The sequence below is a fragment of the Condylura cristata genome, unplaced genomic scaffold (genome assembly GCF_000260355.1).
Source record: "Condylura cristata isolate star-nosed mole 26May11 unplaced genomic scaffold, ConCri1.0 scaffold00010, whole genome shotgun sequence".
Taxonomy (NCBI): domain Eukaryota; kingdom Metazoa; phylum Chordata; class Mammalia; order Eulipotyphla; family Talpidae; genus Condylura; species Condylura cristata.
Window position 1 is genome coordinate 44,710,291 of NW_004567111.1, and position 18,322 is coordinate 44,728,612.

At 33.6% G+C, this 18,322-nt stretch overlaps 1 protein-coding gene across 4 annotated transcripts in view; it reads left to right on the forward strand.

Moving 5' to 3' along the window:
• Window positions 1-18,322, forward strand: part of PDS5B (PDS5 cohesin associated factor B) — a 151,325-nt gene that overhangs the window by 121,931 nt on the left and 11,072 nt on the right. For 3 of the 4 annotated variants that reach the window (XM_004680195.2, XM_012723326.1, XM_012723325.1), the window contains exons 24-31: window positions 2,803-2,926; window positions 8,883-9,087; window positions 11,288-11,402; window positions 12,970-13,102; window positions 13,412-13,531; window positions 14,486-14,548; window positions 15,103-15,248; window positions 17,838-17,943. In XM_004680195.2, coding sequence (XP_004680252.1) covers window positions 2,803-2,926; window positions 8,883-9,087; window positions 11,288-11,402; window positions 12,970-13,102; window positions 13,412-13,531; window positions 14,486-14,548; window positions 15,103-15,248; window positions 17,838-17,943 — 1,012 coding nt within the window. The remainder of the gene's footprint in view (window positions 1-2,802; window positions 2,927-8,882; window positions 9,088-11,287; window positions 11,403-12,969; window positions 13,103-13,411; window positions 13,532-14,485; window positions 14,549-15,102; window positions 15,249-17,837; window positions 17,944-18,322) is intronic. The other variant, XM_012723324.1, reaches the window with a different exon arrangement.

The window sequence follows — 18,322 nt, forward strand, 5'->3', positions numbered from 1 at the left end:
TCTTAGTTTGTCCTTACACAGTTGTGGTTTAGGTTCCATTGCCATTGTCATATGTGTTACTTAACATTGATTTTAGTTTGAAGGTTTTTGCCATGTGTTTGGTGGTTTGATCTCAAATTATTTTAATAGATTTCATTTTTATTCTCCTTTTTAATCCACAGTGTGTAATCTGGGTATTTTATATTTGCTTTGTTGTTACTTTATAATAGCCTTTTTAGTACTCCAAATCTGCCTAGGTATTGAGAAATTCTTTTAAGTTTTGCTTTTTAATGAAGCTCTTTACACACCTTTCTGTCTAGAATATAAATATTTTAGGCTGGAAACCTTTTTCGTTGATTTCTTGAAATATTCCCTGCCATTCCCTTCTTGTCTAGTAAGATTTCTACTCAGAAATCTGATTAAGAAGTTACACTTCTTTCTTTTGATGACTATAATATTCTGTTCTTCTCATAGGCTTTCAACAGTTCATTATGTGATTTGGAGTTTGTTGGACTAGTATTATTTTTGTTTAGAACTTCCTGAGCCTTGTGGATCAGGGTGGATCTGGTTTGTTCCCCAGATTGAGTTGATGGTGAACAATTATTTCTTTAAAAAAATGTCTATGCTTTCTCTTTCCCTTGTTCTGAAAATACTCCATGAAATGGATATTAGTTTTCTAATATCCCAGAAAGCTCTTACATGGTTTTCATTTATTTTTATTGTTTTTTCTCTTTGTTCTAGTTGTTGCTACTGTTTGTTGCTACTGTACTTTAAAGCTAGCTAGTTTTCTCCATTACTTGGCTAGTGTGCTGTTGATAGCTGTATTGTATTTTTAACTCAGTTATGGTGTGTTTTTAGATTCATTGGTTTTAGACATTACAGTCTCATATTTTCTCCATCACTTTTTTGTACTCTTGTTTCTGATCATCCGTTGTTTTTCTTCATTCACCAGTCATGGTTATAACTGATAAGTTAACTCGTTAGTCATATTCCATGGTTCTGGGTTAAGGCTTTTCTCAGGGTTTTTTCTGTGCTAGAATTTGTGATAATATTCTTCTGTCTCTTCACTTTTAGGTTTTTTTTTTAAAAAAAGATTTATTTATGCATACAGAACTGGGGTACAGGCCAGAAGTACAAGGGCGATGAGAAGCTTCACCAGAGACAGAGTGGGGAGCAGAACAGGCAGACTGACAAAGTACACTGCTGAGGGGAGCAGTGGGCGGGTCATTAGAGGTCTGTCTCGTCATGTGGATCACCTCTGGGGCAGGCAGGGATTGAACTCAAGCTGAAGTGGCTTTAGCTTCTTAGTGCTGTTAATAGCTTCTTAGTGCTGTGCTTAACCCGCTACACCACCAGGGAGAGCCCCACTTTCAGTGTTTTTTTTTTTTTTTTTTTTTTTTTTAAGATTTATTTATGCACACAGACTGGGGAATAGGCCAGAGGTGCAGGGGTGATGAGAGTCTTCACCCGAGACAGAGTGGGGAGCAGAACAGGCAGACTGACGAAGTACACTGCAGAGCGGAGCAGCGGGCGGGTCAGGAGAGGTCTGCCGCACCATGTGGATCACCTCCGGGACAGGTGGAAATCGAACTCATGCGGAAGTAGCTTTAGCTTCTTAGTGCTGTGCTTTAACCTGCTGCACCACCAGGGAGGGCACCCCACTTTTAGTTTTTATGGGGTATTTAATAAGTTTCCGTTTCTTGAAAAATTGGCTTTATGCTATTCCTATAGAACCTGGGTCTAATCCTAGGTTTTACCCAAGGCTTTTAGGTTATAATCTTTTCTCAGCCTCAACCTTTAGGCTGAGGTTGAGCCCTAGATGCAGAGCTGGGTGAAGTTTGTCTTGAAATGTAACTGCCAAGTCCAGTATTCTTCTCTTAGGTTTTCAGATAGGAGCCTTTCCCTAACTAGTTAGTAAGTGCACTCAGTGGGTACTTTTCTTATTATAGGTTAGTGTGCAAATAATAATCTCTTCTCTGAATAGACACAGGAGACCATATTTCCTTTGAACTTTTGACTGTTGTAGTTTGGGAGCTTCACGGCCAAGCCAACTAATCACCACTCCGCAGCCTTTCCCCTGTAGTTCTGTGGTGGTGTATTCTCTGCTCTTACACTCTATGACCCTGTTCTCCATTGTCCTGCCAGTTTTTTAAGTCCCTGATGTGGATGTGTGCTTTTGTGTTAGCAGCTGAGGGGCTTTCTACAGTAGCTGCCCTTTTCTTTTGGATTGTACTGCCCCTGTATCATACATACTCCTGTATACCTTGCCTTTGCTCTTAATATATGTGATAGTCATTTTTTTATCTTTCATGGATTATCATCGTTATTTTATTGTAACTTGTTTGTAAATACATGAAGGAGATGAGCTGGTGTCTTTATTCTGCCACCATCTTGCTGGGTTTTCTCTTTACTCAAATTTAAAATAAGCCTCTTGGTAAGATATGAAAAGTAGAATTCCAACTAAAAACAATGTTATGTTCCATCCACTGTACCTTTCATTCTACTTAGCACAGCTGTGTGTGTTGACCTATTAGCAAATTATGACATTTGTGTCAGACAAGATAATTAAATGTAACCGGCTTTCTGTCAACACTTGCTTACCATGCTAAAATATTCCATGTTAGGTCCCAGAGAATTGTATGGTATTAGATACTGTATTTCAAATCTTGGTAAGTATATGGTGTTCAGTGTCACTAAATTATTTTCTGTTTTCTTCCTTTTTCTGCTCAGAGTTCTTAACAAAATTTATATATTCATTAGAAGTAATGTTTTTGTGAAGGTATTAAAATCTAAATAACTTTTTTCCTTTTTTTTTTTTTTTAGTAAACCAGATATGTCACGCCTGAGACTTGCTGCTGGGAGTGCTATTGTGAAGCTGGCACAAGAACCTTGTTATCATGAGATCATCACATTAGAACAGTATCAGCTGTGTGCATTAGCTATCAATGTAAGGAAATGGCTATGTATAAGATGATCCTTAGAAAAAAGTCAAAATGGTTTAAAGATAAAATGTTTCCTTTTGAAAATTAATGTATGTGAAACATGACAGTTCTAAAACATATCACTTGTCTTTGGTTGCTAGCACAGTAAGTTGGTTCTTGGTATTTATAGTAGTTCTATAAAGCCACTACAAGGATTGAATTAGCAAATACTGTGATCCCTGTAAACTTCTGGTTAGAATATTTTTGTCAGTTGATCATCATCCCCTTTTATGTTTCTGTTTAAAGGCACTTATTTTTTTTTTTATTACAAAGTTTATTTTTACATCATTTTGCACATTTTTTTTTTTCCATCTCGATTGTAATCCCCGCGGGTTTCCCATCACCAGATCACCCCTGTAAAGGCACTTATTTAATATGTTGTTGTTTCATTAACATTAAAATCATGGCCAGCAGTACTATAGCTTGTACTTGAATGAAGCTTATTTAATGGCATGCATTTTCTCCATGAGACATATCATACCCTTCTTGTTCTTACAAATACTTTCTAGAACTTAAGCATTCTCTTTGGAAATCATGTTAAGGAACAAAATCACCAACAAATAGTACTGAAATGTGAAAGAAAACTGTTAACACTAAAAAATGATTACCAAAAGGACACTTATTTTACTTATAATACGAGAATTGAAGGACAGATTATTAGCACATGCCTTTGTTTGATCCAAGTTGAAACATGTTAGAATACACACATTTTGCAACTGCTTTACATTGCAAATGACTGTGAAAACACTGTAAGTATTGACTTGGGGATTACAAATTAATTTACTGAGTATGGTGAATTCTCAAATTTGAAATTGAAGAATGAGTGTTGAATTTATTTAGTTCTTAAATTGAATAAAAACTATAAAATTATAGTTATATGAAGATATAGACTAATTTCAGGTCACAAACATTCTTTATTACTCAGAAAATTTGAAGAAATCTTCAGATTATTAATGGTAATACTAGCGGATTCATGTTCTCCTACAGATTCCATATTAGAGTAACAAGGTTTGAGCTACACCTTTTTGGTAGTTTTTAGCATTATTAAGAAAAACACCTCTATTATAGTAAGCATATTCCAACATGAGTTTTTCAATTATTATTTGTTTTTTTCGTACTCATTTTTCTTGTTCAAAGCAATCTTTTATGTAATAACTTGGCATTTATTTCAGGGTTTATTATGTATTTTTTCTTCACCTCTGCTACTGCTTTTTTAAACAATGCTATTTATATATAAAATCCCTCTCTTCACTTGTTTTTTAATTGTAATCATCTTGTCAATCTCGGATCTTATTTTGTTACTCAAATATTAGACTAAATCATTTGAAAAATGAGTTTTTTGGGAAGCCTTTAATTTCATGGTCTAGTTATCTTTAATTTTAGAGAAATCTTATTTTGCCAAAAATGAAAAAAGAAAATTGTTTTAAAATTTGTACTTAACATTTTAAGAGAAAATAAAGCAACAAGTTTCATAATGATAGGTATACTTACCATGTACATGTAGATGAGATCCAACAAAACTGAGTAACTATGTGACTTCCCATGAAATCAACATATTGCTAGAAATAATTGTCTAGGTGAAATTTTTTTGTTCTTCCATTGTCTTGGTTTTTGTAGCTTCTCTAGAAGTCCCACAATGTAGACCTTGAGTAGTTCAATTATTAACTATGATCAGTGAGTCCTGGGAATAGATCACCCTAATTTAACAATTGTTTGCAATATGTGGAGGCAGACCTGTCAGGGGTCTCAAGTAAAGATTGTTATAAGCATAGTAATTGATATTTCTAAGGAAATAGAGATAAATAAAGGTTAAAGATTAAAGAAGCCACAGGCTCAGTTCGGAGTCCTTAGTGAGTCAGTAAAGATTTTTAGGAAGGATGAAGCAAATAGTGACTTTCCTATTTATAGATTGATGTATGTTTTATATTTAGGAAAATGCCAGTATTCATGAGGATTATACATGCACAACCATTGTGGTGATCTCTTAGAAGCTGATGTCAAGTTCTCTATTTCCAGCTTTTGTGATTTCACAAAAAGGACAGTTTTAGTTCTTATAATTCCAAGTCAGGAGGAAAAAAATCCTGAGAATGTTAGTTTGGAAAGTCAGAGGAAGATTTTAGAAAATCAGATTTTAGGACTTAGTCTAGCTCACAGATAAAGGATAAATATCTTAAAATTATTAAGAGGACTAGAATTCTATGTCCACTAAAAGGATACTACAGAAACATGTTTTTCGTTGTACCGTCATTCCAATGCTGTCAAATAAATAGTAAAATTAGTTTTCAAATTGAATTTAGTTCCAGTAAACTTGACCTGCATTAACACCATGAGAGCAGAACTATGTATAATGACTCTTAATCTGCTTTGCTGGAACTTTTCATAAGAAATCTCAGATTGATCTCAATATTCTCTTGGCTCAGAGGCCATTTCTAAGTCTCACAATCACACTTTGTCTCCAGTACCTATATCTGTGTAAATTCCTTGGCTTGTCAAATGTCCAAAAATGGCTTGGACGTACCACCTTTCATACCCTCCTGATAGACTCTCTAGGACCATGGGAGGAGGGTATCAGGTTATGAAGCATATGAACTGTCTCAGAAGAAAACCTACTTAATAACTTTTTCAATTGATACTTGTAGTCTGTTGATTTATAGGGTTCTTGGTCTGATGTCAGTATGGAAGTGAAAATGGTTTAACCAAGAGTGTAGGGAAATACATAAAAAGAGATGCTCTTTGTTTGAAATGTACCACCTAGAATAAGTTCACTATGAATGAAAATCACCCATATTTCTTTAATTTCTAGAAACTTTCTCTTCTAGCTCAGTATTTGTACTATAGTGCTATCTCAGTCATCAACTTCATTGCCTAAATTTTAAGATTGCTTTGGAATTCTGTTGACTGTGGAACGTACATTTTTGGTTACAATTTAATTATGAGCTTAATCTCACTACTGCAGACAATCAGGTTACTCCGTTCTAAATGAGAATTTCCCCAAATTTATTTCTTTAAACCAAATGCCTATATTTTTTTAAACCTCCAAATCTTAAGAAAGCTAATGTCTTTGTCTCTCTTACCCTCTTCTTTCACTCTTCTCTGCTGACATTTTGGCATTTACTTTCATTGTTCTTTTTTTTTTTTTAAATGATTTATTATGTATACAAGAACTGGGGTACTTGCCAGAGGTACAGGGGGTGAGAGGATTCGGATTCACCAGAGACAGAATGAGGGGCACTACGAGCAGATCTGCTGAAATACATTGCTGAGGGGAGCAGCAGGTGAGACAGGAGAGGTCTGCTGTGTTGTGTGGCTCACCTCCATGGATTGGGATCTAGCTCATGTTGCAGTGATTTGTGATAGCTTGATAGTAATGAAACTTACACCACCAGGGAGGCCTCTTCCATTGTTTATTAAAAAATGCTCTATTAAAACCCCAACCAGTTAACTTCATAAGTTCACGTACACATCCTTTTTGCATCATTTCAAATAGTTAATTGCACCTATATTCTTGTAGCTCTTTCTCTCTCTTTTTTTTTTTTTAGTTTCAGTCTCTTGATTTTGTTATACTTCAACTATATTTCGTGGATCTTTTCTTTCCATTTAAGTGTATATATTCTATGAGGAATTGTCCATGACTAACTTTCCCATTTAAACAGTTTTCTTTGGCCATCTCATTTTCTGTACAGGTGATTCCCACACTAGAGACTAGAAACTTGAAAAAGTGTGGTCCCACTACAAATGTTAACCAGAAATTTCAAACTTTCTTATTCTGTGTATGTAAGACTGAATTAATAATATTTTTGAAATCCTTCCTGAGATGTCCAGCTTCAGTAAGTGTTAAGTTTGAATGAAGTTTCTTTGACCTGAAGGCATGATTTATATTTGACTGCTGCTTGTCTTTACATTTCACTGCACTGAAGTACAGATAATTCTTTATGTGACATCTAGTATGTCTTTTTTATTCATCCTTTTTTAGCTATTGGTTATTGCTGTAACTATCATTAGCTCTCATTTAGACTATTGTGGATTCCTCTATTGTTAGATAATCATGTTCTATCCCTATCACAGTTCTGATCATGTTATTCCTATGGTCAAAAATATTTAAAAATTTACACTTAGAAAAAAGAAAAAAAAATCATTATCTTCTGGTACTTGGACTTAAAAATCTTGTATATTGCTCTTTACCAACTCTCAGTGAAGCTGACAACTTTCTTTTGGTGCTTGTAGTTTGTTTCCTCTGATTTTCTTTTCATCCTCGCATTTCCACACATCCAAATCCAGCTATTTCTGTTAATCAAGACTCAGGCTACAGTACAGTGCACACAAAGTAACTGAACTATTTATAAAGTGGTAGAATTAGTTCTGAGGATAATTGTATTAGAAAACCCACAAAAAGGGATTTTACTGTACAATGCAAACTAAAATTAATTTCATGGTGGTGAATATAAACTTTGATTAGACCTTTTTCTAGTGCGGGGAGAGAGAGATTTTTATTTTTAAAACACCATCTTTTTTTTTTTTTAACTGTTGAAGCATTTATTGGTTACAGCTGTGATCATAATAATCATGAAAGCATCACATTTGTTTTTTTGAGGTTGTATTTTTTCTGATACACATTATGCTATCATTTACTTCACATTTAGCTTTCATAACAATCAAAAGCATGATCATCTTTGTTAAAAAAAAACAACAACTCAGCATTAAAAATTTCCTTAGTTCCCTGAAGTACCTCTTTTAAATCTATATTCAGCTGGTTCTTTTGCTGTATCTATTGTGCCATCACTCTTGTCAATTTTCTCTTTTTGTCATCAAGCCTGCAAGTTGTTTTGACAGTTACTTTCTAACATTGTCTTAGTATGACTTTTTGAGTAATTTTTTTAATATCATAAGTCTCAAATTGACTTTGTTATTAATTTGTTTTCTATTGTTGGGTCCTGAAGGATTATTGAGCAAGGAATAAAAGCATGGTTTTGGTTTAGACTTAAAAACAACTGAAATAGGGCTCTCTGGTGGTGCAGCACTAAAAACCTAGAGCCACTTCAGCATGATTTCGATCCCTGCTCCGGAGGTGACCCACATGGCGAGGCAAACCTCTCCTGACCTGCCTGCTGCTTCCCTCAGCAGTATACTAAATCAGTTGGCCTGTTCTGCTCCCCACTCTGTTCTGTTGAATCCTCTTATCACCCCTGCACCGCTGGCCTGTATCCCAGTTTTGTATGCATAAATAAATCATAAAAGAATAATCATAGTTCTTCCAGAAGTGAGCAGCAATGGTTAAGACTTATATGTAAATCAATCACATGAATGTGGGTGGTTTAAGAGTAGGAAAGCAGGGACAGATGGTTTATTTATAGAACCAAAATAGTTTGGAGTTTTTCAGTCGATTAATAATAACCTTATTCTAGAGTTGTGCATTTTAATCCTGATAATTTGTTTGTAGTAATAGAATTACTGTGCATAAAATTGATCAGAATTTTATCCTGTTCAGTAAATGAAGAAATCTAATATGAGATAGTTTTTAAACGTTCATACTTTTTTTAAGTTACAATGTAATTTGTTTTAAGTAATAGAATTACAGTGCATAAAATTGATCAGAATTTTATCTTGTTCAATAAATGAAGAAATCTAATATGAGATAGTTTGTAAACGTTCGTACTTTTAAGTTAGAATGTATTCATATTTACTTGTTTTATCTGTTCTGAAAGTATTTTCTAACATAAGGTAACTGGTAATAATTGGGTGAATATTCCAGTCTTGAAATAATTTGTTTCAGCATCTCAATCCTGTGAGCAGAAGAAATGGGTTGTAAATAAAATTTTGCCTGTTTAGCCTTCTGGTTACTTGATTATAGCATATTTTGTACCCAAAAGTATGTTTTACTTTGTTGCCAGGTAGGTAATATATAGAATAATTATGTCTTCACAGGATGAATGCTATCAAGTACGACAAGTATTTGCCCAGAAACTTCACAAAGGTCTTTCTCGATTACGGCTTCCACTAGAATATATGGCAATCTGTGCACTTTGTGCAAAAGATCCTGTAAAAGAGAGAAGAGCTCATGCCAGGCAGTGTCTTGTAAAAAATATAAATGTGAGACGCGAATATCTGAAGCAGCATGCTGCTGTTAGTGGTAAGCATATAAGAATGTGCAAAGTCAAACTTTCCAATCTTAACAGAATTTCAGTTTTATATTTATAGAATTGGTACTCATTAAATTGTAAATGACTTTTTCAATAATAGCTTTCCTTTTTAAAAGGTTATTTAAAAGACACAAATGCACAAGTATATAAATCACTATATCTGTAACTGATTAAATGATCAAGAGAAATAGTGAAATTGGAGATACTTTCGCTAGAGCAGTATTTTAATTTATATTAAAAAACAAAGGCCTTAGAACTTTACAGATTGTCCACATATTACTGATAAAATAGGTGCTTGTTTGCTTATTATACCACATACATGTAATTAGTTTTTGTGTTTTTTGACTTCTACAACTTATTCAACCACATTAAAATTAGTCCAGTTAACAAGTCAGAAATCAGAGACATTTCTTATACCTTCTTTTTTCCCCTCTCATAGCTAAATCTTTTTATTCTTTCACTGGTTATTTTGAATTTACTCTTAACTCTTCTGTCTCACAGTGTTTCACATAGAGTATTGTATGCACTCTTTTGACTACCTTTACATTGTAAATGTTTTCCTTTCTCTGACCCAACCCTGTCTGTGACACACAACTATCAAATCATCTTCTAAAACAAATTGAATTGTATTACTTCCTTGTTTGAAATTCATGTTTATTCTTCACTGCTCATAGGATCAAGTTGAAACTCATTAGCATGTCCCCTTATATAGATTGTCTCCATCCTGAGTTTTAAGCTGTCTCTAGTCATCCTATAACCATGAACTCTGTGCTCCTTTACTCTGCATTATTTGAAATTTGTGTTAATATCTTTTCTCCTCTGTTGTCAACACTTATCTGGAAATCACTTCCTCATTCCAGACAAACAAACAAGGAAAGCTAAAGAGTATGTTTTATACTTTTGACTCCTTTAAAATATAGCTTTGATATTAGTATATCACTATAACTCTCTTTTCATTCCTCACTTTGAAAAAAGTCAGAACTGAAGTCACATCTCTGCCATTTATTGGTTGTATTTGGGCAGGTTATTTTAGTAATCTCTATTTTAGTAATCTCTATTTTAGTAATCTCTATTTTAGTAATCTCTATTTTAGTAATCTCTCTTTAGTTTACTCATTTGCAAAATCGCTGTAATTAAATTATATTCATTTATTATGGTTGTTAGGAAGATTAAAGCATCATGCTAATAAAGCATCTGGTATAATGCATCTTCCATAGAAGTACACGTAGTTGTTAACTATTTTTATAGCAGTATATCTGTTTATAATTTAGTGTCAAGTCTTTCTCTACTTTTATTGATCTTTATGTTTAAAATAGTGAACCCCAATAAAAATAATAAGCCTAGAAAATAGTAAGCATTCAGTAAACATTTAACAAGCTTTCATTTAAATTTAAGGAAATTTGAGCCCTTGTTACTCTTTGTCTTCTATATCTGCCTGGAAATCAGTATCACCTAAAACAAATAGCAATAAAACTAAAGAAAAATTGTCATCTTTTTATACATTTATTATTATACTTAAGGTTGAACATTGGTCTGAGATTTTATTTTGAAAGAAAATATAGGCAGAACTGTACAGAATATGAATACTAATCTTTCTGAATAACCTTTAATAAAGCTATTTGGGATTATCATTCTTACTTCTAATGCAATATGCTGATATCAGTTAAATTAAAAAAATTCTTGAATGTGAAGTGAGGTGATATTTCTTATCACTTAAGTCTACTTCTTTATATTTGTTCTTCTGTTATAATCACTATCAACCTTTACTTCCTGTTTTCATGCCAAACTGACTAACTCTGAAAGATTTACTTGTTTTTTCATTTTGCTTAGCAACTTGTAAAAGTGTTGAGGTTTCTTATTATAGTACGAAAATTAGATCTTACGTTTCTTAGTTTTGACGTAATTTGTTTGACATCCCATGGATTGCTTTCCCCATGTACATTTGAAGACTAATATTTCTTTTTGTAATCCTTAGTATGTGGTACATTTAGGAGGCATGTCAATGTTGGACACAATGGATGAATGAATAAACTTTAATTTATGAGATACCTCAATGCTGGATATTTAAGTATTTTTTTTTTATAGTCTTAGTGTTGTAAACTGTTGGGATACATGTTAAAGAGACGATTAGAAACTGAGTGAATATGTTTAGTTTTCTAACTTGGATGTTTCTTTTTTTTCCTTTTCCAGAAAAATTACTGTCTCTTCTTCCAGAGTATGTTGTTCCATACACAATTCACCTTTTGGCACATGACCCAGATTACGTCAAAGTACAGGATATTGAACAACTTAAAGATGTTAAAGAGTAAGATGTTTGTCATACTATTTTCTGAAAGTTTTTTCTCTTTTCTATATAATAATGGATTCTCAGTCATAATTAGTTTATTGATTTCATTTCTTTTGCATTTAAGATTCTTTTCCCTTACTTTTTTTCATATTTCATTTCTTAGATACTTTTCCAAAACCTCAGTTTAGTATTACTGTACCAGTTTAGTATTACTGTACCACTGCTCTGCTGCCTTTTTTAAAAAGTGTGTTATTTCTTTTTGTATTGAAAGTTTCCATTCTAGTCTTCTTTTTTCATTTTGATCTAAAGATCTGTTAGATTTACATGTGAAGTGAATTGATGCTTTTATTTAGGTAATAAGGATAGCTTCTTTCTAGGAAGATAAAATGATCTAACAAAGGGAAAATTGGTAACGGGAAATTACTCCCTTTTACTACTTTATTGTTGCTGTTCTAATTATAGTTTGTGATGGCTGTATTTTTTTTTCACAAACTGAAAAACCTATGTGCTTGGTTGTGGAAAAGGGAAATAAATGGTGTTTTATGTAACCTTTATAAGACCAGCATAGTTATTTAAATTAGCTGGAAACTCCAGGAACATTCTGTTATAATAAAAGATGATTTTTGTAGTTTTGAGTAAATTATTATCCTTTGGCTTCCTATTGAAGGAAAGTAATGTTTGGTTTGTTACTTCGTAGAAATACTTTATAATCAAATATTTGAGACCCTCAGGAGAATGAAATCAAACTACTGATAACTTCATGGCAAGGGAAAATGTTATCTTCTTTCTGCCACAATTTCTATTTTTTAATAGAGTGATTATAACTAATGAAAACTTCTAGCCACCCCTCTTTCTCAGAGAACCGTTGGTTTTTTTGAAATAGATGATGAATGTATGCTTTAGGAATTACTAAACTTTGCTTATTTATGAATTATCTCTGTACATCAGTGAGTAATCTCCATTCTATCTTAGATCCACTCTAGAAGAATTTGTAGTATACCTGACATTTTTTTCCCCTTCTGGGGTGATACCTTACTTTATGTTGCTCTTCTCTTCTCACATTACTTTTCTTTGTGCTATTGCTGTCCCTTATTTTTCTATGTAAGAGTAGAGACAAAGCACTTGGTTTTTTTATTGAATTGAATTTTATATAACTAACTTTTAAAACTATGGTACTGAAACTTTTTAAAAATTTTTCCCTCCTTAAGCAAATATAATGTGCGTGGTTTTCAACCATGACTTTTTACTCTCTAATTTATTGATGAATAAATTCTTAACTATTGAGTACAGAAGTTATACTTCCTTAAAGACTTTTAGCCAGGAATATAGTCAGTCTTGATTATTTGAGGTTCTGCTATCCATGCTTTGGTGATTCCTTTAGGCATCTTCCCTCCCTGTCATAGTTAAGGGGTAAAGATCACTTCATTCTCTCTACCATTTAAATTCCTTTTTAAATTATTTTCATGGGAATATCAATGAGACTTTGAGAAGGGGGGGTTTGCTTACATTGTTGAAATGATATATGTTTGTGACATTCCCTTTCTTATATTTAACAGCCATTGTTTTTTTTCTTTTTTCGTTCAAGATGTCTTTGGTTTGTTCTGGAAATATTAATGGCTAAAAATGAAAATAACAGCCATGCATTTATCAGAAAAATGGTAGAAAATATTAAGCAAACAAAAGATGCCCAAGGACCAGATGATGCAAAAATGAATGAAGTATGTAATTCTTTATAAATCATTATGATTCCATGTCAATTCCAACCTATGAGTATAGGATATAAAACTTCTGTAGTATTTGTAAGTAACATCAGCCTTTTTATTAGTAGTTATTAGATTAATATAGAACTACTAATAGTTGTAATGCCTTTATTTGTAAACTGATAATAATATAAAGAATATTCAGGGTAAGCATTTTAACTGAAAAATACTGTACTAAAAAAAATAATTCATGTTCTCAAATTACTTCTAATTCAGGAATTTTAGGATATAACTTAAGTATCTAATTTTTTTTAAATACCATTGCAGAAACTGTACACTGTGTGTGATGTTGCCATGAATATCATCATGTCAAAGAGCACCACATACAGTTTGGAATCTCCTAAAGACCCGGTACTACCAGCTCGTTTTTTCACCCAGCCTGATAAGGTAGTTATTTTAGAATTTGTGTAAGTTGGAATAAAAAGTATTCTCAAGGTGTTGGAAGATCAGGAAGGATCATTATTAAGAGTTGTCCCATATATCATGAAAAGGTTGCCTTGAGTCCTAAAAATGTGGTTTAAGAATAGGATATAGGCCAAACTGGAGAACATATCAAGTTATAGAGATTTAAGATGATTTGGTTTGTTTCAAAGGTTTATACCCAATCTGCAATAAAAATCAAAAGTGTGATCACACATGTAAATATGTAAGTTTAATAGCCATTCATCCAAAATGAGGAGAATGTGGGTAGAAATGCTGGCTAAAGTTATTAGCCCTCGATTGAGTGGTATGAGGACATGAAACGAGCTAACCCTGGAAGAGGCCCAGTACCGTGGAAACACATGATTGTTACAGAACACTCTCAATTCAAATATTGTATGAGATATAAAAGGTGTTTTCAGAATTTCTCTTAGAGGTTCATAATGTACTTCAGTGTATTATGTAACTGAGAGTATGAAAATAACCAGTATCCTTTCTTTGCCCCCAGCATACCCTGGTAAAATCTTAACTGGTTTTGGAGATTTGGCACATCCTTTGTAGGTTCAATCAATAGGTAAAAGGAACTGCTTTAAGCAGTCACATTTGTGTGATTAAGATATTAGATCTTTTCTTAGTGAGTGTTTTTATAGAAGCCTGTGTTTCCTGATGTGCTATTAGAAGTATAATATGTTGGAGCTCAACTGTTTTTATTACTATTGTTGGTGGTATTCCATTAGCTTGTTATTACCACAGTATTTAAAATTAATGACTGAAATTCTGTGTATCCACTGATTACTTAGCATAAAGTAAAGATGTATTTTATTTTGTATTTTAAGTTAACTCTGTTTTGTTAGATTTTGAACACTTCATAGATACATTGTTTAACTATTCACCAACTACATCTTTTTCTCTTGCTTGTAGAACTTCAGTAACACCAAAAATTATCTGCCTCCAGAAATGAAATCTTTTTTTACTCCTGGAAAAGTATGTTTTGGGAATTGTTCTAATTTCTATGTGGTTGTTTATTTTAGTATGATTTCTGGCATTACTATGTTAATTTTTATTTCTTTAGAAATTGGTTTATTAGATATTTCCCATTTTTAGTAGGAAATAGTTACGTTTACTAGGTAGATGAAAGCAGAAATACATGAACTTACGTATTAGCTTATATTAAAACTGGAAACCTGGTCCTTAAATATCCTATCCTAAAGTAATGTCATGATAAAATCATAAAGAATATCTTACATTCTTCCATGCCAAGAGCCTAATAATCTGTTTTCATTGTTGACTATACATATCACTTGACTTTACTTTCTACATGAGCCTTTCCCTTCATTAACTTAAGAAATTTTCATTATGCTGTTATTTTTTTTTGTTTGTTTAAGTGACATTCAACTTATACTCTTTATTTTGCTTATTTTTCATGTTTTGTTTGTAAATCCTTTGATTTATATCAATAGTAAAATTACTACTTATGGTTATTTACATTTCTTTTGATATTAATCAAATAAAAGGAGATATACATTTTTTCCTTTCAGCCAAAAACAACCAATGTTCTAGGAGCTGTTAATAAGCCGCTTTCATCAGCAGGCAAACAATCTCAAACAAAATCATCACGAATGGAAACTGTAAGCAATGCAAGCAGCAGCTCAAATCCAAGTTCTCCTGGAAGAATAAAAGGGAGGTATGTAGCATACTTTACATTTAAGGATTCCAATAAGGCTATAAGAGCTAAAATAATGTAACCCAAGACATTTAATATCACTGAGTAGAAATTAATGCATACTTGAATTTTCTGTTTAAACATTTTAACTACATGCAAGTTTATATTTACTTTCACACTCACTTTAGATAGGCATTCCATTTTAGCCTTTCATATTTTAGCTTGTGGGGGTAAGCTGGGTTGGTGGCAAGAGCTAGTTCCTAAATGTTTAACAGTTATAAAATTGTTAAATTATTATACATCCAAAGTGGAATATAGTCATTAAAAAAAGGACTATAATGAGGTATGAGTAAGTGTGGAAGAGTTTTCACAATACCTTGAACAAAAAGGTAAGGAATTAGAACTCTGTTAAGATATTTTTGAATTTTGAAAAATGCATTTTCATTTGCTTATTGAAGAGCACACATATTAGCAGTATTTATGGTAATCTAGTGTAGGAGAGAGAGAGATGACTTTTTCTTTTTTTTAAAGATTTATTTATTCATACAGAACTGGGGTACAGGCCAGAGATGCGGAAGGTGACAGAATTCACCAGGGACAGAGTGGGAGCAGAACAGGCAGATGGACGAAGTACACTGCTGAGGGGAGCAGCAGGCGGGTCAGGAGAGGTCTGCCTCGCCATGTGGATCTACTCCGGGGCAGGCGGGGATCGAACTCATGCGGAAGTGGCTTAAGCTTAGTGCAGTGCTTTAATCTGCTGCGCCACCAGGGAGGGCCCTGAATTTATTTTTTACTATGAGTTTAAAATATGTCATTTAATATGATGAATAGAAGCATTGTGGAGGAACTGTGTGTGTGTGTGTGTGTGTGTGTGTGTGTGTGTGTGTGTGTGTGTGTGTTGTGGAAGCAGGGTGAAAGAAGAATGTTCAAATAACTGTTTTGTCTGTTTTAAAGTTGAGATACCATTAGGAAAATCAGTTGAAGTATTGAATAAGCACGTGGATGTGTGAATTTAGAACTTGGGGTTCTACGCCAGAGATTAAGATTTAGGGATCACCAATGTATATAAAGGTTTTAAAAGCAAATAAGGTAGCCCTCCCTGGTGGCGCCGCAGGTTAAAGCACAGCATTAAGAAGCTAAAGCCACTTCGGCATGAGTTCGATTTCCGCCTGCCCCTGGAGGTGACCACATGGCATGGCAGACCTCTCCTGACCCGCCCGCTGCTCCCCTCAGCAGTGTACTTCTTCAGTCTGTTCTGCTCCCCGCTCTGTCTATGGTGAAGCCTCTCACTGCCCCTGCCTGAGCCTCTGGCCTGTATCCCCAGTCCTGTATGCACAAATAAATAAATTAAAAAAAAAAAAAAGAAAAAACTTCAATTTAAAAGCAAATAAGGATTAGTTCAACCAGACCCGAAGATTAAATCTACCAGTACGTGATAGATAATATGTGAAGTTAATTTAACATATTTATTGAGCATCTACTCTACTCTAGGCACTAATCCACGTACTTATTAGTAATACCGACAAAAAATATCTGTGGTTAAATTCTTGGAGAGAATACATACATTCTATATGTAGAAATAAAGGATTTTTACAGAGAGAAGAAAATGTGTAATTAGGTTAAGAGTCAGGGAACAGGGAAGATTGGTAAGCTAGGCCAGCCCAACTCGCTGGCAAGGTAAGTTTTGATTTGCTTTCCCCTTAAAAAATTAGAATTTAGGTTTTTGTTTTTTTTTTTAAAATAATACTGTAGTTTATTTTTACATCATTTTGTGCATTTTTTCATGTTAGTTGTAATCTTTGTGGGTTTCCCATCACCAAATCACCCATATGAGAATTTAGGTTTTAAAAAGACTTAGGGAGGGCCCTCCATGGTGGCTCAGTGGGTTAAAGCATAGCATTGCAAAGCTAACTGTAGCCACTTAAGCAGGAGTTCAGTCCCCGCCTAGGGAGGGGACCCACATGACCTCTTGTCTCACTCTGCACTCCCCTCAGTAGTGTACTTTGTTAGTGTGCCTATTCTGCTCCCCATTCTGTCTCTGGTGAATCCTCTCACCCTCAATTCTTATGCATAAAATAAATCTTAATAAATGAATAAATAAATAAAAGACAACAAGAAATTAAATTTTTTATTTCCCTGTAATAAATTGTTTAAAAATTTATTTTTATTTATGACTACAAGAACTGGGGTGTAGGACAGAGATGTAGGGAAATGAGAGGATACAGCAGAGATAGAGTGGGGAGCAGAACAGGCAAATCTATTGAAATATACTGCTGAGGGGAGCAGTGGGGGAGACAGGAGAGGTCTGCTGTGCCATGTGGATTTGCTCTCTGACCAGCAGCCAAACTTAGGCCACAGTGACTGGCAAATAGCTTGATAGCGGTGAGACTTTACACCACTTGTGCCATCAGGGAGCCCCCCACCCCTCACCCCAGTAATACATTTAATGTGCTTCACTGCTTGTTGATTTAGTACTAAATATGATAGAATAAAGCTGGTATTTTTTGAAAGAGAGATATACCCTTTTAAAGCTAAAAAGCTGCACTAGGGAACAGAAAAGACTTGTATGCTTTTATGCTTGTAATAACAATTACAAATGTCTGTTCAAAGGCTTGACAGTTCTGAAATGGATCACAGTGAAAATGAAGATTACACCATGTCTTCACCTTTGCCGGGGAAAAAAAATGACAAGAGAGACGACTCTGATCTTGTAAGGGTGAGATACTTGGTTTGATTTTATAATAATTTTAATAATAATTTTTATACTGATACAAGTTAATGATACTCTTTAATTTGGCATTTCATTTTTTAGTTTTGAGCAGGGAAATGGAAGTAGGGCCCTTAAGAGCTCCTCCATTTTCGTCAATTCTTGAGCATTCAATTAAATAGCTAGTAAAAGTAGAAAATGCCATAGTTCTTTAAAATCCTTGTTTAGTTTTTAAATCTTAATAGCAGTGATAACTTGTATGATAGACATAATTTGCATATGTCATTAGAAGACAGATTTGTTAGTTTTCATGCAAGTACCGAATACAGTTATACATTCTAAAACAACCTGATGGCCTTAAGAATTGGGAGTATTTTGAATAGCTAGG